The sequence below is a fragment of the Lepeophtheirus salmonis genome, chromosome 1 (genome assembly GCF_016086655.4).
Source record: "Lepeophtheirus salmonis chromosome 1, UVic_Lsal_1.4, whole genome shotgun sequence".
NCBI classification, from domain to species: Eukaryota; Metazoa; Arthropoda; class Copepoda; order Siphonostomatoida; family Caligidae; genus Lepeophtheirus; species Lepeophtheirus salmonis.
The window spans coordinates 28576969-28602535 of NC_052131.2; the positions used below are offsets into that span (position 1 = coordinate 28576969).

A 25567-nucleotide genomic window follows, 5' to 3' on the forward strand; every position below is an offset into this window, starting at 1 on the left:
TGTAAAATTTCAAAACAAAGTAGCAAAACGAAGACCTCGTGATTGATATTTGTAGATGGCAGTGATTGTGGCGCACCTTTTTTCCAGCCAGGTTGAATATTACTACATAACTAACTACCTAGCTTCCATGGAATTTTCAGACTCTTTTAAATGAATTACAAGTTAAATTATGATAAGGGGAGATAAAGTTGAATCCGGCAGGAGGGAAATGACAAAAATGATATAGTAATGATCTGTGGTAACATAAAAAGCGACATCTTCCGTGGGAAAAAGATATGTCCTTTCCCACCATGTATTTCCTTAAGCTAACTAGTGCATTTCGATACTTAGTTTTAAAGCTCTAAATAGATGTGGTAGCCCACCTTTAGTCACCAAAAATTATAAATTCTTCAACAGTATTTAATCGATTTGGATTTCCTTTAGTTTGATATAAGCACTGTGAAATTCGTCAGTAAATTTTCCATTACTCTCTTCTATATTAGGGTAAGGAATACACTATACTTAAAGATGGGAACTGTGTAAAGGAAAAACTAAATATAGCTATTGGAAAAGGAAAAACGGTTGATAAGTTTACTCTTTCTTCTCTTTTCTTCATTATTAAATAGGTCGTGGGGCTGGTAAAATATCACTCTAAGAGAAGAACTATCGCCTATCTTTGGTGTAAATTGATTTAAAAATCCATAATAAAATATACCTATATGAATTTAAATATAATTATAATATTTTCCCTACACAAATGCTATTTTTAATGCTTCTTTGAAGAAATTTCAAAAAAGAAAAATCCATTTTATTTTTTAAATGATACACTCTACCCCATTAGAAATAAGACAGGCCTTGTACTTGGATTTTAAGTATCTCAAAAGGCTTATAAAATAGCATAATACTTAATCCTAGTAATAAAAAATATATTATCTATTTCAAACGTACACTCTGGTTATCATGATTAGTGATTTGAGTGGCATTTAATTAAACAATTGGATTCCGTGATTAATATAAAATTGGTTAACTTTACTGTATCACACAAACTGCACCCTCCCCCCTAAAAAAAGACCCCAGAGTACTACTAATACAATAAGTACGGTACACAGTGTTAAGTCGTCTTTAGAAATAGAAAAAGCGTGAAAATTCAATTTCAAACTTTGCAACAATATCAACAGTAGACACGGTGTTACCTTGATTATATAACGCAACCTCTCCTTTAAAAAACCTAAATCAGTAATTGCACTGTAATTGGTTATCTGCTGTCGAAGTCTTTTCTTCTATTCCTGCAATCAGTTCACTTAAAATTGATTTGTTGGATACAAATTAGTTATTATAAAGCTGTGAACGTTACCAACTATTAGTTAATAATAATTGTATAGTTGGAAGAATTGCCTAACTACCAAGTGATTATGGGCCTTTTTCTTTTAAGAGGAGAGGTTGTGAGGTACAGTATAGATAACGACATGATCAATGTTATTATAACAATTTTGGTAAAATATTTTATATTGGTTTTATGCCAGAGGAAATGGTTATTTCCAATAGAGTGTACACTGAAACTTAGCTTGGGGGTCAAATCTTTTGTACAAGGAAAAAGTAAGTATGTTAAATGAGCTTCTCCCTGTACAACCCGTTACGAAAAAATACTCAGTTAACGACTAAATTACGTTTTTAGAGTATAATTTCGATTCAGAGCCATATTTCGATATGAAATAACGATATCTATGAAAATTAAAAGTAATAACGATTGGTAAAAACATTTATTAAGTTATATTGAATACAGAAAATGTGCGGGTTTTTTTTCAATTGCATTATATGATTGCTTAAATAAGAATAAAACTTATATTACAACTTCAAAGATTTGCCATGAAAAAATTGAATTTGATTGATTTTTTAGTAGAACTTTTCATTTTCTTATGAAATATCTAATAAATATGCAATGTAAGGTAGCGTGAAAATGTTTCCAAATCAAATATAATTAAGTCAAATATTTGACTAATTGTAAGAAGTAATATATATTTTAGAGGCAGGAATAGTTAAGAAATTAATTATAAATAAGTCAATTAGATGTCTTAATTTTTAATAATTGAATATGAAACATATATTTAAAATGTGGTTAATCTTGCTGCCTCTAAAATATTAATTACTTATTACAACCATTCAAATAAAAATGCTGTTGCATCATTAAACGCCCAATAACCGGATACAAAAAACAATTTAATTTTTTTTAAATATTCCATTAATTAATACAAACTGTTGAGCAACAAAACAATGAATATTGATCTAAGATCATATCAATTTGGAATTTCAGAAATAGAAAAACTTCAACAGGATAACCACAAGTTACATGCACAGCGCACAATTATGTATAAGGATGTCATTATTGTAATGAAAAAAATAAAAATACATTTCATTATTTACCTTCTCCCTCTGCGGTAAGCATTATTGCCTATCTTTGGTGTAAATTGTTTTAAAAATTCATAATAAAATAAGTATATATTTATTATATTTTCCTTGTCCTACAGCAATTTTAAATGGAGAAGGTTCTCTTCTTAAAGAAAGTAATTCATTTTCTCTCCCAAAATCAAATAACAGGCAGCTGATACTACCATTAATATCATAGATATCACTCCCGCTCATTTTTTCAGTACAAAAATGACATCCTTAGCTATTCATTAAGTACTACAATGTTTGTACAAGCAACATGAACGAACGACCTTACCTTAGCTACAGTTCCAAACATAAGATCATCCTCATCCAAAAGTTTATCATCCATGATAACGTCTCTTGGAGTAACCAAAAGAGACCACCGATCCAAATCTACAACATCCGCTTTTGCAATATCCAACAAAACTTTGCGAAGAGGTTTGTCACGATATTTTCCGCCCCAGTTGAGAGATCTAGAGAGATCATTCCCTGTGCCAAGAGGTATAATACCAATAGAGGGTATGCAAGCGCTATCGGGATATGATAGTTTGTCCATTTCCGAGAGGATCCAACCCACAGTTCCATCTCCTCCACAGGCTACATATACAAACATATTGATATATAAGACGGTAAGTAAAAAGAAGGCAGATAGAAGAGGTATTCATTCACTCATCACCTACCAATGATGCGTAGATTTTCCGTATGTAAATGCTCCTTGAGAGCTCTTCCCGGACCTCCATCCGCATTGATATTATAGACTCGCTCCTCATCAAGGATTTCCTTGAATCTGGATAAGAGATAGGATCCTACATTTCCTCCGCTCTTTGTGTTGATAAGAGCAATGAACATTGGACTACTCATAGCCCCCTGTAATCAATATGAAGAAATAACATTTTATATATTGTATTATTATAAATGTTAATCATATAAGTAACTCAAAACATATTACATATGTGCGTATGTCCATTTGGGACGTACCCGGAACAAGTACACAATCATAATAATAATATATATTTTTCATCTTTACAAAAGAATACGAAGGGGTTAACTCAAATAAGTACATACATACATATATTACGGAAGATCCTTACTTTGTACTAAGTTGTAGCTGTTGTTTTTGTTCCCCTCCTCAAAATCTTACCATTCAACCCTTATTATAATTGCTATTTGATGATTTAACACAAAATAAGCATTCTATTATAAGTATGTAATATAAAAATAACCGTATACAAGAAGTTATTTCCGACATTTGTATCTACAACGATCAGTCCTTAAATATTTACAGCTAAGGGATAGAAGTGCAATACTGGTATATTAAAAGTAGCAACCAAAGTCATATTCATCATATAGATCATAAGATCAAATCGACACATTTTTCAAAAATCTTTAATTTGTCACAAAGGCCACATTTTTCGGGGATTTACTTGAATTGTACATAGGTATATTGAGAAAGAGCTCATTTGATGTATCTGCCTTCACCATCAATCACGATCTGGATCCAGGGTTGGAAGGAGGAGCATGTGTTGACAACATAGTTCGTTGTCTTGTTGGTAATTGTCTCCTTGATGGAGGCAATCAGAGTCCTTGATGACATGATATGTTCCATTGTTATATATTCAACGTAGCCCTACACAAAATAATCCATTGGATTAACATCCAGACCACTGAGAGGCCATATTTCCTTCCCAATGAAGTCAAAGTGGTGCTCACCTAGCCACTCTGCGTAGAATCTGGAGTCATCAGTCTCCAGAAGAGCCTTACAAATCTTTTGTACAGTCCGGATTGGGATGCCGGTCACAATTGAGACCTATGGTTTTGAAATCTCCATGTTGTTACGGCGCAACGCCGTGACTCCTTTGAAAATTTATATGCTTAATATCTGGAGCAGCTGTCGACAGGATGCCCAAAGTTTCACTGAGGTATGTCCATACAATAATATTTCTGTCGGCAAAAAAAGAGACACCATCAGACAGCTGCATCATTACAAAAACACGTGCATACGCAAGCCGATTTAGTCTTAACATCCTGTATATAATAGTAAAATTATAAATGAAAAAGGAGATTAGCATACAAGAGTTCCCTTTCAAACCGATCGGTGTGTTTTCTGTATTTCGTAACTATACAGCCCTCAGCTCCACCAAAAATGAGTTCTTTCATTATAAACAGAGTATTTTCTTTTATTTGTTTTTTACGAGTAAGATCGGGTTACAGAATTCCGGACTCTAATAAAGAATTTGACGAATTGCTTTTCTCTTTTTATAAAATGACATTTTAAGTTTTTTGTGAGTGTGGTATATTTCAGAAATTTGGGGATTACGTCATTGGTGGTTCAAGATTATTTTGACATAATCAATGATACTGGAAGTACCTGTTCCAATGCCTATTTAGTATATTGCCTTATTTAAATGCATTAGTACCCTACAACCACTACTTGTAGTATCAGGGTACCGCACAACACTAATACAGAGTGGCGCCCTCTCTCTAAAAATGATGTCTATTAATATACAAGTAATATTTTCTTTGGAAAATAGTAAAAAATTACTCTTAAGTCTAAAAATTTGCATAATGGAGAGGTGCAAATACTAACAGTTTGACCGGTTATTAATATTTAAAAGCACTAACATCCTGAAGATTACCAAAATACTATTCTTAAAAACTTTTGCAATAATTTTCCAGTAAATAGATCTTTTCTTTTCTTTTCTTTCCATTTTTTTTTTTTTTCAATAGTAAAAAATCGCTGAGTCACAAAAATCCGTCAAAACAAACTAACCTATACAAACGTTGTAATATAAAAAATTAACTTGAAGATTGAATTCGGAATTAAAAAAATAATGGTTTCTTTTTTCACAAATTGCCTGGCGTAGAATTGGGAGAGTTATAAAAAATAGTTATATAGAAACATTATTATCAAGAATGTTGAATTAAAAGTATAAAAAAATGACCTTATACACAAAAAAACAAATAAATACACAGATTGAATAAATATTTCCATTACTTAAGGATCTCTCTCTTTTTCTTTGAACCCCTTGTCATAATTTATAAATGTCAGGAGAATGACTATATATTATGTCCATTAGGGTGAGTCGTTGGTAGGGGGTTTGATCAACTTTTTTGAATTTTGAAATTGGGGTAAAGGAAAACTTTTGTAATATATGACTCATATAATTGATTTCCTTTGTGAGGGAGGATGACTAACCCTTATTCACTCTATCGTAAAGGCAAGATATATTCATATTTTTATTAGGAGTAGCTATACAGGGTGTTAAGATCAAATTGGTGCATTTTTCAAAATCTTTAAATTGTCACCAAGGACACATTTTTCGGTGGTTTTACTTGAAAATTATCTGAATTGTACATGTAAATTTTGAAAAAGAGCTCATTTAATGTATCTACATCCAGCATGAATCACAACCTAGATCCAGGACCAAAAGGAGGAGAAGACATTGACAATGTAGTTCTTTTGCATCTTAGCAGTACTTACTGAGCCATCGGTTGATGACAGATCTGGAATCATCCGTCTCCAGAAGAGCCTTACAAATCTTTTGGGACACCAGTCACATTTGAAACTTCGCAATTAGAAATCTCCATATTTCTGTGGACAAAAATGATTGTCACTGTGCAGCACCGTAAATTCAATCTTTTTTATATCTGGAGCGGCTGTCGCCATGATCTCCAAAAATGCAATAAAGTTTGTTGATACAACCAAATTTATGTCTTCAAATTAAGTGACTTCATCACAAAGCTACATCATAACAAAATCGCCGGCGTACGCAAGCATTGATTTTATCTTAACGCCCTGCATTTAGGTATATAAGATTATAAATTATAATTATTATGGTAGATAAAATTGAAGTAGAATTGCTTCGCATCCAGTGCTTCAACATGAAAAGAACACAATATTTAACAAAAATCTAATTTCTGAAACCAAATATTTTTTCTCAATAAGAACAAAACTTGAGCTATTTGATTATTATAAGTTAAAAATACCAGTCAAATTACTAGGCATAATTGGTTATTATAATATGTATAAATAATGTTTCTACTGAATTCTGAAACCTCCAAAGTACATTCAATCATTCTGAAAATTGGTAGTCTTTCATAGTATTACAAATTTTCCCATTATTGATACATCAAATTCTGATTTTTGGCCCACTCTATCGTACATATAATATAGTATATATATTTTGAGTATGTTGTTAGTTAGGTTGGTTCATTGTTTACGTCAAGAGTTTACATGGGAAAGAATACATAGTAGGACGAAAACAACACTAAGAACAACATAGGTACTACCATAATGAATCTATCTCCCAAAGAAATAGTTGAATAAACATAAGAAAACAATGAAGGAGAAGAAGGTGAAGGAATGGTAGGAAAAGGGCAGTTTAAGTGGGCAAGTTAATAGTATTGAAAGGCTTGTAATGTATATGGCGCTTTGTAATTTTCCTTAAACCATTTCGCCTTAGTACTTTTTTCCTTAAACGGTTTCGCCGTAATATATAAATAAATGAAGTTTATACGTGGGCTTTGTTATTTTTGGTTAAAATATATATTCCCTTGATTTTTTTTAATCAAAATGTCTTATGTGTATTACTGTAAAACATATTAAATGCTGTAAAAATAATAAAAATCATTTCACAAAATTTCAATGCATACACCAACAAAATCTCACTATGCAATGAATGCGAACCAGAGACTAGTAAAATTATATATATAAAAAAAAAATACAGCAACGATTCGAATAGAAGAAATGCTTATCACTTCTCCGCGTTAGTCTCTATCATTAGTCATGATAGATTATTCATACTAGAAAAGACTCATGGATTAACGAACAACCATGATACGAGGCAAGAGCATAATTCAATCATTCGAACAGAAAACAAACATACAAATATTTTATACTAATAGATATTGTACAGTATGTCCAAAAATTGATTGTGGTATTAAAAATATTCGTTTTATAGTTAAAAAAATATTTTTTTTTGGTCAGAAATGAAATTTGGCTGATACAATCATTAGCAATATTGAATTTTTCTGATGTAATAATTTTCGATGATTGCATCATACATCAGTATAAAAGGGCTCAGAAAACACCACAGGATGTTAGTTGAAATTCAATATCCGAAATGGTGAAAGAGCGCTCTTTGGAGACCAGGGCCAAGGCTGTTGGCATGGTAGAGGGTGTATCAAGCCAGAGAGACATTGTTTAAAGGTTGCAGATTCCTCTCAGGACCATTGAGAGTTTTTTTTGTTAGAAAAGGAAGGATCAGAAGTGTCCAGGAACCCAAAACGTCTATAGTAGTCGAGGGGGTTAGCATCAGGGGTGTTGTATGCCAAAAGTGTCAAACAAAAAAAGAACTCAACAGACTCATTCAAATGTGTATTCTAACGGAAGGGATGGGTTTTTTCATTGCTGTTATCAAAAGTGGCCTCTCCACTCACACAAGATTCTTTCCACCCACTTTTTTTAAAGTTCTCTGGACAGTCGGGCGTGAGTCCCCGAGATCTTTTTCATGGGCCCGCATGAACTTTAGGGGATTGACCTGTACTGGTTTTTTAACTCCTATGAGTCCAGTTTGGCCTTTTTGTCAGAGCACTTCTTCCTCTCCAAGGTTTTGGACTTGCTGTCGTCGTAGAAGGTGGTCCTGGAGACGTCCAACTACTTGAAGTGCACGAATGGAAACCCATCGATCAAGTTCAAGTTTCATTTTCTCGACTTGTACGTAAGCTAAAAAGCTGAGGTTTTTTTATTTTGTTAATGCTTTGATATGTCGAAATATGAATTAATTTCAATCACTCAACTTTGATCAATTATTGAATTAGTAAGTGTTTATATTTCAATGGAACACAAGGAGCACTCTAGATTAATTAATTCTGGAATTATTTGCGTTCTAAGAATTTGGAAAACTACTTGATGATTGATAGTGTTTTTCTATCTGGACAACTTACTAAATATGAGAACTAACGGACATTTATTTTATTAGGGTGGGGGAGTCCCTGTTTTTGATGTTTTTTTATGGAATCTTAAATAGGCTATTATTTATCTGTTAATGACGTCAGTAGTCAACAATTCTAGTTATTATTGAACTATCTCAAAATCAATCATAGTACTTGTAAAATATTTATATTTACTGTTTGCAGCTTATGTGCCCAAAGAAGATAGATTGAAGGTTCATAATATCTCCTATATATTATATACTAACCCATATAAATTATCACGAATCGAACATTAGAATTATATTATTTGCTTATAACGTAAAATAGAACATTAATTTGATTAGTTAATCCAATTAAGTATCATCATGACGAGATGTGCTTAATTAATGTTTGATAAACAAACACTATAGAACGAAAAATAAAAGTACTAGAATATGCTTCTTTATTTCACGTATTAACAAAAATTTGATTATGATCGTGGAAAAAATCCTTTTAACTAGGTCGTGAAAGACATATTTTATATGAAAATATAACGTATTGGAATAATTCGATTTAATCAAATCTGTCAACTCATTACTTTAAAAACTAGACAATTACTCGTATATGTGACATATAAGTATTTTATATCACATATTAACATTTATTTTTGCAATATTACAATTGCAAAATGACGTCATTTGATTTTTGACTCCACTATTATATATTTTCGTAATTGATGACATTAAAGAAATATATCTAAAAAAACATACATTAAACAATATGGAGAGCAAAGACCGAAAAAAATAAGACTTAAATGTAATCTGAGATTGGCTCACAAATATAAACCCACAAAAGAATAAATTTATATATATATATACAAAGTGTGGCAATATAACTTCTTTTTTGTAATGCGTGGCAATCTAGCAGGAAAAGTAGCAGCCGAATGGGCGTGGTTTATTATAGAGGTAAGATTCTAAAGTTGTCTAAGAAATACTGCCCTTCGCTATCATGCATTGGAGTAGTGAGGAACGTGCGTTTGTAAAAAAAAATGGCCTGACCGAATATTTCCTAAAATTAAACATAGTGCAATTTAGCTACAGAGTTTTTATCAGTTAATTACTGCAATTTCTAATATGCAAAAAACGATTTTCATAGTTTGAAATTTGTAAAATATTTTGAAGGCAAATAAATCCACAAATCATAAATCTTTGAGAGCTAAAAATGGATGTCATCAGGTTTGGTTATAATATAAGAATTTTGAATTGGTTCAATCTGTTCCAATTGGTTCATTGGATATATTGCGGAAAAGCCAAGATTTTTGCGGAATTACCAATAACTAATTCCCTAATCAACTAACTATCAACAACTATCTGATAAAACATAATGCTAATTTAAATTTGCATCTTCCTGTAAAAAATAACTATCCCTCTAAAACCTCTCAATTTAAAGTTATTTTAAGAGAAACAAAAAAAAATCAAAAATACAAAAGTTGGGTTTGTGCAGAGTATGGACAATTGGGACGTCACCTATTTAATATTATGCTTAAAACTTTAATTATGTACTATAATTATCAAACAAAAATAAAACTTTCTTGATATACAAGACTTGTTTTACTGCCTTTTGGAAAAAGGAAGATATGTTGCAGCAACCTATATAATTAAAAATAATAATTTAAAAAAACCGCTTAGGTTGGAGCTTTAAAGACTCTATGACTATGTGAACACCATTTCATGGTCTCATAAAAACATGATCAACAATCCAGTCATATATAATCGTTCAAATGATCTGAATACATACTCCCAAATATAAAAATCGTTTGAATTGCAAATGCGTCACTTTTTAGGCATAAAATCTTTTTTTCTTCTGATGAACATAGCTTTTATGACGTCATCATCCGTCTAAAAAAACTCAGCAAGAAATGTTTTGGATTACGTCACATAGAATTAAAAACTCTTCCAGGTCGACGCTTTGATTACTTATCCCAATGCAAATTTCTACCTTATGATTCCAGAGTTTTTTCAAACGTAAAGCAATATCGAAAAAGGACTGAAACACATGTTATAACCCAAATTTCAGAGGTGTTATTATATCATTCATTTGATTTATAAATATCAGCAAGATATCAGTAGCTTTAATATGTTTGAAATCTTCATTTCTAGCCCTAAAATCAAAAATCTGATCAATTTACAATAAAAACAAAAATATTTTTTACTTGGAACTAGAATACATTCTTACAAAATATAAAAAATTCGAACAGCACATTAATCTGGTAAGGAATTCTTATATCACTGGAAAAGACAAAATGATTGAGTAAATCTACAAAAAAGTACAAGAGGTCTTCTTCAGTCTTAGTTAACTACATAAAAAGTGGGTTGTTGAGATTATTTAATTAATATTTCGTTCCTCAAATCACTGGAAATTAATAATTATTGTGGATTATTAGTCTATTAAGGAATAGTTAAGCAATTTTCTATGTATAAAAAAGTAAGTAATTGAATAATTTGGTTTCAATTATACCCTTTCAAACAAGGAAGTTGATTTTATAAAAGATGGACGACCCGGTTCTTCTATTTTATCTGTTTATGTCTAGTCCAGATATATAAGAAGTCCTGGGTTAAAGGGTTAAATAAAAAATAGAAATTATATTTTCCTATAACTTAGAAAATATATTTATACTTGACAACGAGAATATGTAATATACATCAATTAATTAATCTTTCCTGCATTTGAAATACACTACTAAGTCGATAACTCAAAAATAGGTAGTTATGAGCATTTTTCCACTGACAACTATGTGAAAATTTTCAACAATTCAATTCAACCCTTCCAATCCTTTTTATTATTTGTGATTTAAAATTTAAAAAAGTCCTTGTTGGACTCAGGGTAGAATTAAGGATCGACATTGGAGTATTTCTTGCCAATGTCCTTGTTTATTTACTTCTCACCCTCTACCCTTGTGATAGCTAATGAAACATCATGGCAGCTAAGCTGCTCTCCTTTAAATATTCTTCAAATTGTCAGGGTTAAAGTGTTGATTTTCGGTTTCTTTTTTTAAATCCCCAAAATACGCAGGATTTTTATCCCCACCACAAGTGCTCTAAACTGTTTATTTAAAATTATTCATTTTAAGTTACAACTTATAGAAGACCCTAACAAATACATACATTTGAAAAGAAATTAAAAGTTTCATTATGAGTATTGTCCATTTAGAAAATTAATAGTTTTATTATTATTATTATTGGACAAGCATTTAATTGTATTTAGTTAATTTGATACAACAAATACTATGTACTATTCAATATTGTTCTTGGGTAGCAAGTATAGACGGACTTGTTTTTAACACCTCTTTTAACTCATTGGAGTGTAATAATAAAATAAACAAATATTCATTCTCTTCAAATAAACAAATAGTGAAGCCAAAAAAATAAGAATCCATACACAAAAATATGTAAATACAATTTAGCGTTGTGTCAAGATATTAAGGATCGACTTAAGTAGAATAATAAGAGAAGGGAAATAAAAGAAAAAAAGTAATTCCAACTCAAAACCATTTTATTAATTTACTAGCGGGAGTACTGTTCATTACCCAGAATTTTTAGACGTCAAGGAACTCGCAAACTTTATTAATCAAAGAAAATAACTCCCCCAGAAAAAGTATATCTATCCGTTTTTCATGAGCACACTCACACACAACTACTCAATACTTAAATGTTCTCTCCTCAACAATATGAAGTGATGAGACAGGGAATACTTAAGTAGCTGAACTTTAGCTGTACACACTCGTTGCTAAACCTCACCTAAAGTCATATTCATTATTTTTTATCATTAATATGACTTCACTATTATTTGTAAGATCAAAAATACTGCACGGATTACAGACATTTATATAGATGTACTTCAATTTATTAATAAAGTAAGAAGATATTCAATGAAATACTTCCCACCTTGTTACTTTTATTGTATCTCACAACCCTTACTCCGAAAATAAACAGAAAATAAGGCCAAAATTGAGTTAGTAGGTAGCCAATTGGTGGCCAATACTTTCAAACTATGGAATTATTATTTAATAATTGTTCGAATATGTTAACAATTTTACAATAAAATGAGTTTGAACTATACTAATGAACGTTCAAAACATCGATGGGAGGAAAAAATGCATGTACATCGATAGATGACAACATATACAGGGTAATTTTTTGTGTTAGTGAGGTAACGCCGTGTTTTAGTAATGTAATAATACATTTATCTTTATATTTTGAAAGTATTTCATTGAATATAAATTAATAAATTGACAGTGACTAGAGGCATGTACACCCATTCGCCGAAATAGTACATGAAAAGTTGTATTTGCCAACTGAGCCTGTGTCCTAATTTATGACGTAATTATTTGTCAAAGATATACAATTTTTATATAGAAAAAGATACCGTTTTTGGGTAATCCTATTTTTATCTAATGGATGAATAACCCGTCCTTTTTACCAAGAAAATTTACTCTGGAATCCCTCTATACGAAGTTATATCTGGTTTCAAGATATTTAAGCAATTTAAAACTCAATTACTTCCCCTTTTAATCCTACAGTAAGAGCTTTCTTCAGGTTTCTTTGACCCCCTACCTATAAAACAATATTATGACCATTTTAGGAGGATTTATCCTTATAATATATTCAAAATAGTGTTGTATCGACTTAAATCGAATTATAAAAGATTGAATCAAGTCGATCCATTCAAAGAGGAATAAACAAAAATAGCTAGACATGGCCACTGCCATTTATAAATTTACTAGCAAAGGGTTACCTGGCGTTGCTCAGGCCAAGGTAGGAGCGGAAAGTCAGATTGACAATAGTAAATGTGATTTCCTCTTTGTTTAGACGCATTCGGTGCCGGAAAACATAATAATATGGCGCCTGTATAATATATATATGTATTATTATATATTTTTTTAAATTATAATATAAGCTTCAAACAAGATAACAACATATACGCATAAAAAAAATTATAGATGAGAAGTCCATCGTAATTTTATCAAAAAATTGCCAAATCAAAATTCGCGAAGAAAATTTCAAAAAAATGTTTTGCACTAATGTTTCAAAAAATAAGAGTAGTTAATAGCATTTATTGTCATTGTAAAGTACTTACAAAACAAAAAAGTTATGGAGAATAATGTCTAAATAATAACCATCGATAAATGATTCATTTGTGCAAATATTGCAAGAATTGTTATAAAATATTCTGGAAATTGAAAATGCTATAATGTTGTAAATTTGAAATTTTATGTCCAAAATGCATGTTTTGTAGCATTTATTCTTAAGAATTGAAATTTGACGTTTAATGAAAAAATTTCAAAAATCTGAAAAATTATTCAATAAATGACAGATATTTCAGTTAAATATCAATTTTTATGTTTTAAATTTATATGCAAACAAATTTCTAGACAATTTTCTACAAAATTTATTTTCTTTACAAATCTAACATTCCATTGGAAATCCATTTTTTGCAACTGAAAAAAAAAAAAAAAAAAAAAAAATAACCTGCAATTTTCATATATTTCTTTTATTGGCCATAACTTTTTTGATTTTGAATAAATTTGGAAAACATGTTTATTCGTGTAGTTGTTTTTTTGTAACGCCATTCACTTTTAGATTTATAATTGGCACACCCTTTTTTAGTCTGACCATACAAAGTTTCAGCCTCTTTGGTCCCACACCGGGCACCCAAAAAGAAACAAACCTACACACCCAAACTCAATTTTATATATATTCAGATATTCAATGAAATACTTTCAGTGGTTACCTTTCGTATAAATAACATACTATTCATGGACTATTAGGGGTATTATAGATTAATTATTATTATGTTCATTTTTGCTTACTGAGTACTAATCAGTTAACATTTATTTAAGTAACTGTGAGATCGTGCAATTTGTTACAAAACTGGAGAATTTTATCAAAAAATTGCCAAATCGAAATTTGCGAAGAAAATTTCAAAAAAATAGAGTTGATAATACAACTAAAATACAACAAAAATGCACAAATATGTACTAGGAACTATGTACAATATACATATATAAATTGATGACGAACTATTTGAGCATAATATTTCAATATACATATACATTAGTGTTAAGACTCAGTCCACGACCAGAATGTTTTTATTCGGCTTGAACTAAAATGATTTTTGAAATATATATAGTGTACAGATTTGGACCGATATTTTGATCCAGACCGCGATCTCCATCGGTAGATCGAACTTTAATCGTTTTCAAAACGTGGACAGATTTTTCGCTCTCAATATATAGACCGATTTTTTCCCCTATCATTTATGAGTATGAGTTATGAGTATGATTTAGGCAACAAATTTAACTTCATATGACGTCATTTTATGTCAACGTTTACCATTTTGAAACACACAAGACTTCATTGAAAATTCATCTGTAAAATTTGGTCTAGATCGAATTTTAAATGAGACCCATTAAGACCGAACTTTTTTAAATGACTGAATTGGCTTTTCCCCTAAAAAATAATAACTGTCTAGGACCGGTCTAGAATTTTCAGAACAAACCCCAACACTAATATATATATGGATGTCTAGGAACCACCAAAAATAACAACATCACAGAGAAAGGGGATTTAAATATGTTTTCCTTATCCATCTTCTCTCTCTCTCTACAAACTGGCAAATTGCCACTGACATAACTCATTCCTAAGGGAAATACAGGCTTCAATACGTAAAGATATTGAGTTAACAGTAACAAAAAGTAAATATGTAATAGTGTTAGGCTTCAGTCTGCAAATCCTGGACTGGCCATAGAGCCTTATAATTTTCCGTTCAAGTTCGGTGTAAGACGGTCTCGTATTAGTAAATCTCGGTCAAAAAAATAGTCATCACTCGGAGCTCTGTGACACCTAGGGTTGTGTCGGCCCTTATTTTTTGGGTCCAGTCCAATCCAGTCTAAAAGACCGATAGAACCACTCCTTAACTGTTGGTCCTTGGAATTTTTACAAAACATTTTGGTGGGTTATAAAACCAAATAAGATATATGAGATTTGTAATAAGTGCATTACACATATCTTCCAAAAAAAAAAAAATTTAATAATTATAATGCTATTTAACATGAGCATATATATAATATCTTTACTTAGTTATATAATTTATTCTAAAATATAGCAGAATAATTAAAAAATAAAACCACAATGACGTCACGAGGGATAGATCTTAGCTTCTTTAACCATATTCTGATCTAAGAAATGAAAATGTAGAAACACTGGAGGCGTTTGTATATAGCATCGAACTACTTATAGTGATGTAAATCATATAAATATTTTTTGATAAAATAAATAATTATGTAGTTGTATTAATGAAATATTTTGCGAGCGTGTCCATGTATTCAAAGAACACTGTTTTCTCTTCGATTTGTTATTAGTCTCTTATGTAAATCATAATTAGAGATTGAATTTGTGTCAAAGCTCGAGGAGGAGGCGAAACATATGTTATTACAGAATTAAGACAGTTGTTAATATCAACTGCATGTTTTATGATTTTGGAGGGAGAAATTGAGTTACTGCTATAAAGCGGAGTACCTTCTACACTTAAAATAACATTAGGGCGGGGAAAATATTATTATTAATATTGTATTTAAGTTCAAATATATTTATTTTATTATACATTTTTAAATAAATTTAAACCCAAAGATAGGCGATAATTCCCTATATTTAGAGGGTTATGTTAACACCCCCCTCGACTTATTAAATGGTTGTAGGGCTTTCATCCCCCCCGGTCAACTTCCCCCGTCCTTACACCCCCTACAATTACCTCCTTTTACCCCCTAGAAATTCACCTCCAAGCCATATACCCATTGAACCATCTACCCCCCAGAATTTTACCCCCTACACAATAAATAGCGACCACACGACCAAACATTCAATCTTTTAAAAACCATACAAAACGTAATTATTAATTTAATTCATTGATTTAACTAAATTAAGTAAGTATTGGTGATGTTTCAGACTTCTTTTTACCGGATCATCAGTCACCTCTTGAAAATTAAAGAGGAGTTTACAATTAAGTATACATTTATTTATGATTTATTCATTGTTATTATAATAATAATATATGTATAATTTAAGATACAATGGCCAATTACTGCCAGAGATGGGAACTTGGACTCAAGGCTCGCGACTCCACTTGGAGTTGAGTCCATATTTTGAAGACGATCTCACAATCTAAGACTCAAGACTTGACTTAGACTCCATAGTCCTATAGTCTTGCAACTATACTGGACTCCAAAGCTGGAGAAAAACCTTAACAGTATGGACCCCGTATTATAGTTATAGACTTGAAATGAGCTTGAATGAATTCTGAGGATTCGATGAAGGACTTGAACATGGCTTTATATTTTACGTGGGCTTGCAATGTAAGGACTTTGTCCCAACTCTGATAAATGCTGTGTCGTAAATGAGATTCAGAAATCTTTGGAAGCAATGGGTTAAAGATATATGTAGAAATGATTAGACTCCTACTAGAATTCAAGTGTGGGCTCATAACATTTTTGAATAACCACTCATATCGTTTTATACATCATGAACTAATAAAAAGAAGCAAACTAAAAATGATAAATGTAGTTCCATCAATATTTGTACCCGAAATACACTTCTTAATCTTGCTAAAGGTGAAATACGAATTGGGTATCTTCAGAAGCAAGACACAGTAAATCATTAGAATTATTAAATGAACAAATAGACGTGTTTCACTCATTCAAACAACTCAATGATTTGCCAGATATGCAATTAAGATTGTTTTTAGAGCAAGAGCTGACTTTTTATCCTGATCTAAATCATAAGAAGTTTCCAGTTTCAAAGCTTGTGTATATTGTGAGTTCAAGTAAAGTTAATATTGTTGATGGAATTCATAACGTTTTTGCTTATTTGAAAGGTAGAAAGACTATGTGGAACCAAAAAAGATTATTACTAGAAATGAGGAATTGATTTATTATAATGTCTCGTATAGCATTAAGTTAAAATTTGCAAATTTTGCTCTTCACCATCAATAAGGGTGAATGAAGACTAATATATACAATGAACATTGTTTTTATCTGCTATGTGCGTAGTAAAATTATACTATGATTTTTAAAGTGATTGAATTAATAGCATAGAAAACGTCTAACTTCATAGTTAAAAAGTCCCTCTGTTAATGTCTAAGAAAGTAGGAGACACAAGAGACATACTGATCCTGGAGCAAATAGAAGAGTGAATAAACTTACAAATATATCCTGAATTCATTGTATGTGTCTGAATCAAAAATTATTATATTCGAAATTATAATGTATCTATAATATTGTAGCAAGTAAATGTCCATTTCATGTCTGTATTCAGGGTGAAATTTGATTTTTACTGAAATAAATTATTGAATTAATTATTTAAACTGATGAATTTTTCCTTCAAAAATAAAGTATCAATTTCAGTTTGTGTTTCTACAAGATCATTAAGGAGTAAGTTTCATTCAAATAACTAATTATTATGAAATATTATTCTTCGATTGATCTTTTCAATACTAATGGGATTCATTCATAAAGTCAGTAAATCTACACAATTAGTCGAATGGATTTAGAGTCACATAATTGAAATTTAGGGATTCAAAACCAAGATCACAAAATAATATTACAAACTAAAAATTAAGAATAATTTATGCTTAGATGTGTATATTTTTAATAAACTTGTATAAATTGATTTATAATTTTAGGGACTAAAAAGTTAAATTTAATTTCTAGAGTCTGATTCCAATAGTTTCTTGAGGTTGGATTTATCCTATTTAGAGATCCCGGATCTAAATCTGCAGGTATTTTTAAATTTGGACTCCAAATCATAGATAAATATACATATTTTCTGTGTTCCAAACCGACTCCGTGAGTAAATAACTCATTAGCCCTAATTATTAATTTAAAAAAAATGGAATAGTTGCTTAAAATACCATGATATATATACGACGTTGAGAAAAAATTTCAAGTACGACAATTATTATCTTATAATTGTACAAAATTCATATGAGTTACCAAGTATAAGGTATCATCAAAAATGATATGCATTGTATAAGTTAGTATTCTGAAACTTACCATTACAAATATGCCATAGATACTACTTGAGAAGATTTGGGATGATTCTATTTGACTTTTCTATTGTTGAAATACATATATTAAGAATTATATATAATTAACCTATTTATTTTGGATATGGATGACTCTATATCCCCGTATTTAAGGAGTTATCCAAAAATCCCTTCTCAGATATTTATTATAACATAATGTACATACTCGTTCAATATAATCGATCCCTAAATTCATAGTATAAATAACCTACTAAAACTCAATGTTTTGGCAATTTTTGTCATGGGATTAAGGGAATGGCCCGTTCCCTTATTAAATAATGAATAAAATAAAAAAAAAGATCAAACGGTAGGTGCCACCGTTTTTTCTTAACACGGATCCTTTCTCTACGTATTCATATGCATTTTCAGTAAATGTTAAGATTTGAATTAAATGTAAACCCTGGTATGTTAAAATGAATTTTATTTGTTCTTATTAGTGAACACTCGCAAGACTAAACTACCAGTCAATCATCCCAAAAAAATAATAATTTTTTTTTTTGCCAATCTCTTATAATTATTCTTTCATTCTTGAGCAGAGAACACTTCATGCGAATTGATAAAACTATAAGTATAATTGAATTGAGTAGTTACGTTCGAGTGTGCTAATTAACAACGGAGAGTAACAATGATGATTTCTTGGGGAATGATTTTCTATACTTTTAAATAAAAATTTGTCTTTTAGCTGACGTGTCTAATACTCCAGGCAACGCCGGGTACAACCACTATTCTTATATATATATAGTTTGTAGTTACTCTTAATGATAAAATCAAGTGGTTGTCTTTATTCAGGCTTGTTGATAATCGTTCAAAAAAAATATGAGTAGTGGGTGTGCTCATGAAAAACGGAGAGTAACAACGAGGGTTTCTTAGGGAGTTATCTTCTATATTATTAAAGCACGATTTATTTTCAGCCCTCTTATATTTCCAAGAAATAGTAGTGGAATTAAGTGTTATGTGACGTATAAGTTGTAAATTGACCAATCTATTTAAATTTAAAAGTTACAACCAGTACACTCCATGTTTTTATATCATCATCAATCGTTTTTGCACAATATTGTGGCATTTAATAATAAAACAAAATAATGTATTTGTTTACTATATATGTAGTGTGCAATGTATGTACATACATATAAGAACGATTACTCAACCCACGGGAAAGAAGAGTTTTTAAGACATAAAATACATTTGGCATACATGGTAAACTAAAGAAGCCAAGTTTTTATCCTTTTCTATTCCTTTATCTTGGTGAATGTGTAAAAAGAAATGATTCGAACAAAAAATGAGATATCATTCAGCAGAATATTTCTTTAATGTTGTAGGCATTTGCACATTGCCATTGGAATGAATATGTATCCCATTAACACAAAAACAAGCAGACTTATTTTTATCAAAATTATGTGTGGATTACATTTGTATTCTTGCACAAATATTTGTTGATTTTCATCAAAAAAAAAATTATTATTGACCCTTCAGGTACACCGCAAATTTCACTTTAAGTAATCAAAATTGATCATCATAATAAGAAATTGAGAAATTAATAGATTTTATTTGAAGGGCCATTAACAAGGCCAATATGTAGTCTCTTAATTCAAATAAATATCAATAAAATCTTAACTATAGTTCAAATTCTTGAGTACCTTCACTCATCCCACAAATTTGAATACAAATCATAGAACTGTCTAAAATATTTCTATGAATCTGTAAATATATATGAAATATTTATATTAAATGGAATTTTCCCTTTTTCTTGATTTGGGCTATATATATATATATACTCGTTTATAAATGATGTCGGGAGAAGAGTTGCACTAATAAAATTCAAATACAGGGTAGGGCAGCAAACGTGGACTGTTAATTAATGTTTATTTCCTCATTACGATGAAAAGGTTTTGATTTCTGTTTCTGCCGTCCTTTTTACATAAACAAATTATACTAATCCTTTCATCATCATGAGCGAGCAACAAGTAAAAAGGTACAGCATCTCATATCTCCTAGATGCTGGAGTTGATATGATGAAGATTACGGACATTGTTATATGATCTAGTAGCCTGGTTTTTAAGTTGGCCAAGATTTTGAAAAAAATGAAGAGGACCTCTTCAGGATGTCAGGAAGTAGACGGCATAATCTAAAGGGGGATAAGAAGTTCTTGTTAAGTTTGGAAAAGAATATGAAGGAGGATACCTTCATTTGATTTAATAGACTTATATCATATTTCTAACAAATTATATCCATTTCTCATTCTATTATTGTGACAATTAATTTTGACTACTTCAAGTGCAATTTGCGGCACTTCTTAATAGTATATAAGTGTAAATTGTAGATAGAAGTTGGTGATAGTTCGTCGAAGAATAATACAAATGTATCCACACTCACTTTTGAGAAAATCATTCTAGTTGGATTTTGTGCAAAGTTGTGCCCGATTCAAGTTCAGCAGTTCTATCGGTCCCAGTTCATTCATTTCAACAGTTTCGGTCTCGGTTCCTTTTTATACAGACTCAGTTTGGTAACAGGGACTTAAAAAAAGGGGGTCGGTAGGAAATTTGGGGCAAGGAAATGATATTAGATACAAACAGGGACGCAGCTACTTTATAGCAGAGTGCCCCAAGTTCCAGCATGGGTCCCAAAAACTAAGGTTGCTCAAGACAATAGCTTTCAAAGTGGGTGTCGTAAGGGAGACTAGGGGGGACAGGAAGAGGATTTTTAAGAGTCTACACATACATAGTAGACATGTTTTGTATAGAAGGGGCCTCAGCTAATACTGTATTAGCGTAGGAGGGCCTTGACATAGTATAGTTTGGACAACCAATGCTTAAAAAATATTATAGTTATCATATTGTAGGGCTTCGACAAGTTCAGTAGCGGACCTGGATCTGTAATCTATCCCAACCCTTCCCTCTTTTATTTACAGCATCTGGTGCCTAAAACCACTTTTCTAGATCCGTAAGAAGCCCTTAGCTATTTGGAACTCAGATACAACTGTATCATCCTAGCAACGTAAAAAAAATCATTGGAAAATGCTGCAATTGTACAACAGAAACTCAGAAATTGAATTATTGATTCAAGCTAATTTATTTTTTATAGCATATATTGTCTTTTCTATATATGAAGGAAAGCACAAGAACCAATACCTATAATCAAAATATTGCGGTCTCAATTCGACGTTTTCGGTTCCGGTTCTAGCGGTTCAAGAACCGGAACTGGCAGACCGATAAGGGCACAACCTAGGTTATGTGTTGTCGCCCCAGATTTTATGTGGAAATTCTCAAAAATCCGAACTCCAAGAATGACTTTGTTTCCTACCTAAAACGAACTCGAAAATGTTGTTTCAAATCCAAAACTAAAATATAATTAATATTACGTTAGAAAAAAGTAGGATATTCTTCAAAGATCTGAATATTTGCACAAAAACATATGTTACAAATGAGATGATAACTATTATTAATAGTAGCTATATAACAATATTAATATATATAATATATTTTCTCGTCTCTTAGACCTCCTTTTTTTCTACACAATCCTTTGTAATGATGAAAAAATGAACATTTTGTAAAGAAACCCCCCCCGACAACAACACAGTACTCATAAAAAAAATTATAATTAAAAACCGCGTAACTAAAGAGATAATTATTATTTGAAGATTTTTTTTTTTTTATTCTTATAATTGGAACAATTAACATGAGTTTAAATAGAGAGGGGTAGTAGGGGCCAAAATCCTTTGAGCGCATGAATTCATTACTCACTAGACTATATTCTATATTATAATGAATAATTAATCCTTATCGATTAGTGTTCTTTCTCCGACCTTACTCACTCGTCACTACTCAGTCAGTCATGACGATGAATACTAATGAACTCTAGCCACGTTTTTAGACTTACCTCTTGAAGTTAATAATAATTCACTTAATTCTCAATTAAAACGAATCAAATTCCATTTATTTATTGTTTTTTAATCGGCAACACTCAACACAGAAGTCACTGACAACTTTAAAAAAAAAAAAAATTTTTTATTAAGAACCAAGGGGTTAAAAATTTTGAAGTTTTATATTTATATAAATATAATTATAATATATATAAAAATATAAGTTGCTCCCTTGTGCTCTTCTTCAAATATTCCCCCCTGGACTACGTCAAACACTTCTACAGACTGAAAGAGTATTTTCTTTTTCTAAAAAAAACATGTCCTCTCCTACGTCATACGTGTGTGCGTGAGAGGGAGTGAGTGAGCTTTTTCTCTACTCCAAGCTGAAGCAATTCCCCCTTTTTTTAACTCTTCTTTCTTTCTTTATATATTTATACAAGATTAATAATATTAGGTTGTGGAAAAAGTAATTTCGTATTTTTCACTTTATTTTAATGCTTATGAGAAATGTTACAATCATCCGATTTAAGCCATGTATGCCCTGTTCTGTTTGATTACTTGTTGCCAACGAAAATTCAACTTCATAATGTCCTTTTCGTGGAAGCCCTTCTCCCAATTGGCAAAAACTCTGACAACCAATTTTCACAGACCTCTGTTGAAGACAAATTTGCACCCCCAAGCGCGTTGGCTATAGAGAGAAACAGGTAGTAGTCACCTGGTTCTAGGTCTGGACTGTATGGCAGATGCATAAGAATTTCCTATCCGAGCTTCTGGCGCGTTATCAAAGATGTGTAGGGTTATCTTGATGATGTCTTGTTGTCTTCTATTTGCCAATGTTGGCCGCTTCTGTTCAATTGCCATCTTGAAACTGTCAAGTTTTTCACAGTAGAGGGCAGAATTGAGCATTTAGCCATAAGAGAGCAGCTCATAGTAGATTATTCCATACCAATCCCACCAAACCCACAGCATCACCTTTAGGTCAGTCAATCTTAGTTTAACCACGGTCTGATCTGCATCATTGGCTTTTGACCACTATTGTTGCTTGACATTGACGTAAATGATCCATTTTTCATCGCAAGTTACAATCCACTTTAGAAATTGATCTTTTTTTTTTTTGTCCATGACATTTTTAAAAGATGGTGGCTCTCTTCCTTTGAGACCTCCATATTTAACGTACGATAATTCACGACTGAGCCGGCCAAAGGCAATACTCTCCAGAGAGTGTTTGTATTATACACTCACACCTTATGATTTGATGTGACCAATAGTTAAAAGAAAAGGGGGGGGGAATTAACACGACTATAATATTAAAGTAGGTTTGCCTGACGCTGCCTGGGACATTAAGAAATTAAAATTAATTAAGAATTATTTTGCTTCATTTAAAACAAAAAATTAAAACCAGAAAATTTTAAGATTAATTCTCTCTGGATATTGGTTTGTATCTATGCACCCTTTTATAAGGAGATAGAGTTGGTTTGACTGGCGTTGTCCGGTACAGTAATAAATTAAAATTAATTATAAAGTCTTGTACTTTTTTCAAAGGAAATGGTTCAGAGAAGAAAAAATATGCAAGTTGAACTATCCTTCGCTCATCTTTCATATTATTGTCAAAAATCCTTTGTCGTATTCACTCTTCTTTTTTTTCTTCTATTAATCTTATATTCTTCTATAAAAAGTATGCAAAGATACACATAAACATGTAGAGAGAACAATTCTTAAATTTTCATATACTTTATATTTTGTTCTATGGGGTCACGTCAAATGTACACACCCTCACGGCATGATCCCCACCGTTTTTGACGATTTTTGGTGAGTTGGATTTTCTATATGAAATAAGAGAGTGTGTGAAATATTAGGGTCCTGTGACTCACTTGGGCCGTTCTAGGCTGGGTCAAAGTTGGGCCTGATGCGTCGGACTTGTGTTATTTAGAAGGCCATAATTACGCTCATAGTAGCTCAATTTTAACACAAACTACGTCAAAAGATGCACAAGACCACAAACTTTAACTTATATTCAATCATAATATTATTTTAATCAAAAATAAAAGTTTGGGGCTCTTGTACAGCCTTCAAAATGGCGCCCCTGCCAAGTAGCAAACCCGATTTTGTTTTAATTTTCGTAGAACATGTATCAGTATATGTTTTCAAACATATCCAAAATTCAATGTGGGATCTTAATGGGATCACTTCCAACAAGAGCATTAATTAGAGTATATAGAGCCGCTTTTATAGCATATTGGTATTATTGTTCTATATTTAAACTCGTATTATATATAATATACATATTTTCCGTTGATTAATAAAATAAAATAGGATTCTTATTTAAGTATAATATGATTTAAAATGTATATATTTTATAAAATATCAATAAAAATAACATTATAATATTGATAAAGTCAATAAGTTAGTATTCATAACAAAGAAATTACGTACTCAATGTACTTTAAATCCCCAAATAGTTTTATTACGCAGTAAATAATTGAAACATCGAAATGCATTATTGTACTTTAATTGATGCGTTCATTTTGAAGAAAATTATTAAGTCAGACACATTCTAAAGTTGATATAACCAGCTGATAAAATGGCATGTGCAAATAAAAAAAAGATTTTCGTAAGTATTGTGCAGATCCTATAAAGGCACGGAAAAAGAAGTATTACAGAACAGATCTTCGGGATGTTTCAAAGCCCCCTTTTAGTGCAGTTTTCTTCGTTATTAAAAGCAGGTGATAGCCTTTGCACTGGATGCAGGAAAATGCTCAATAAAACAGATTCTCCTATATCACTAACAGAAATCAGTGTTTCTCCAACAGCAACAGAAATTGATAACTTATTTACTGAGGATGAAATTTTGGAGAAAAATATTGAAATGGATACTTTAAATCAGTCACTGACTCTTTTAGGGGAAAGCCCATTTGACAAACACAAAGCTGATAAGTCAAAAACCTATGCATTATCAAATCGAGAAAAAGTACAGAAATCCGTATAAATAAAACTGGACTTAGTCATTGGTTCTCCTGAAGAAAATAAATCGAATGTTCCATTATGTGAGGAATACTGCATGTTGAAGTGATTCAAAGCCTTTAAAAAAACCCTGAAGTTTCAAATAATAAACAAGAAATTCAGATTTCAACCATTTTCGCCAAGACTATCAGCATCAGATTAATGATGTAGAATTTCAATTGCTCACAACGAATGGCAGTTCAGGCAAAGAAATTACTCGATGAAAGAGGCATGTTGTCATCTCCTAATCCA

The 25567-nt window shown here is 31.1% G+C and overlaps 1 protein-coding gene across 17 annotated transcripts in view; it reads right to left on the reverse strand.

Annotated features, from left to right (window-relative positions):
- The window catches only part of LOC121117893 (eye-specific diacylglycerol kinase), a 35252-nt gene extending 12644 nt beyond the window's left edge, over positions 1–22608 (reverse strand). For 16 of the 17 annotated variants that reach the window (XR_011781538.1, XR_011781537.1, XR_011781535.1 and 13 more), the window contains exons 1-3: positions 22333–22607; positions 3087–3273; positions 2702–3003 (exon numbers count right to left, since the gene is read on the reverse strand). Coding sequence is in view for 2 of the 17 variants with exons in the window: in XM_040712431.2 (XP_040568365.1) it covers positions 2702–3003; positions 3087–3267 (483 nt within the window). In the remaining 15 variants the exon portion in view is untranslated. Of the gene's footprint in view, positions 1–2701; positions 3004–3086; positions 3274–22332 lie in introns of all 17 variants that reach the window. The other variant, XM_040712415.2, reaches the window with a different exon arrangement.
- Positions 22609–25567: the final 2959 nt, after the last annotated feature.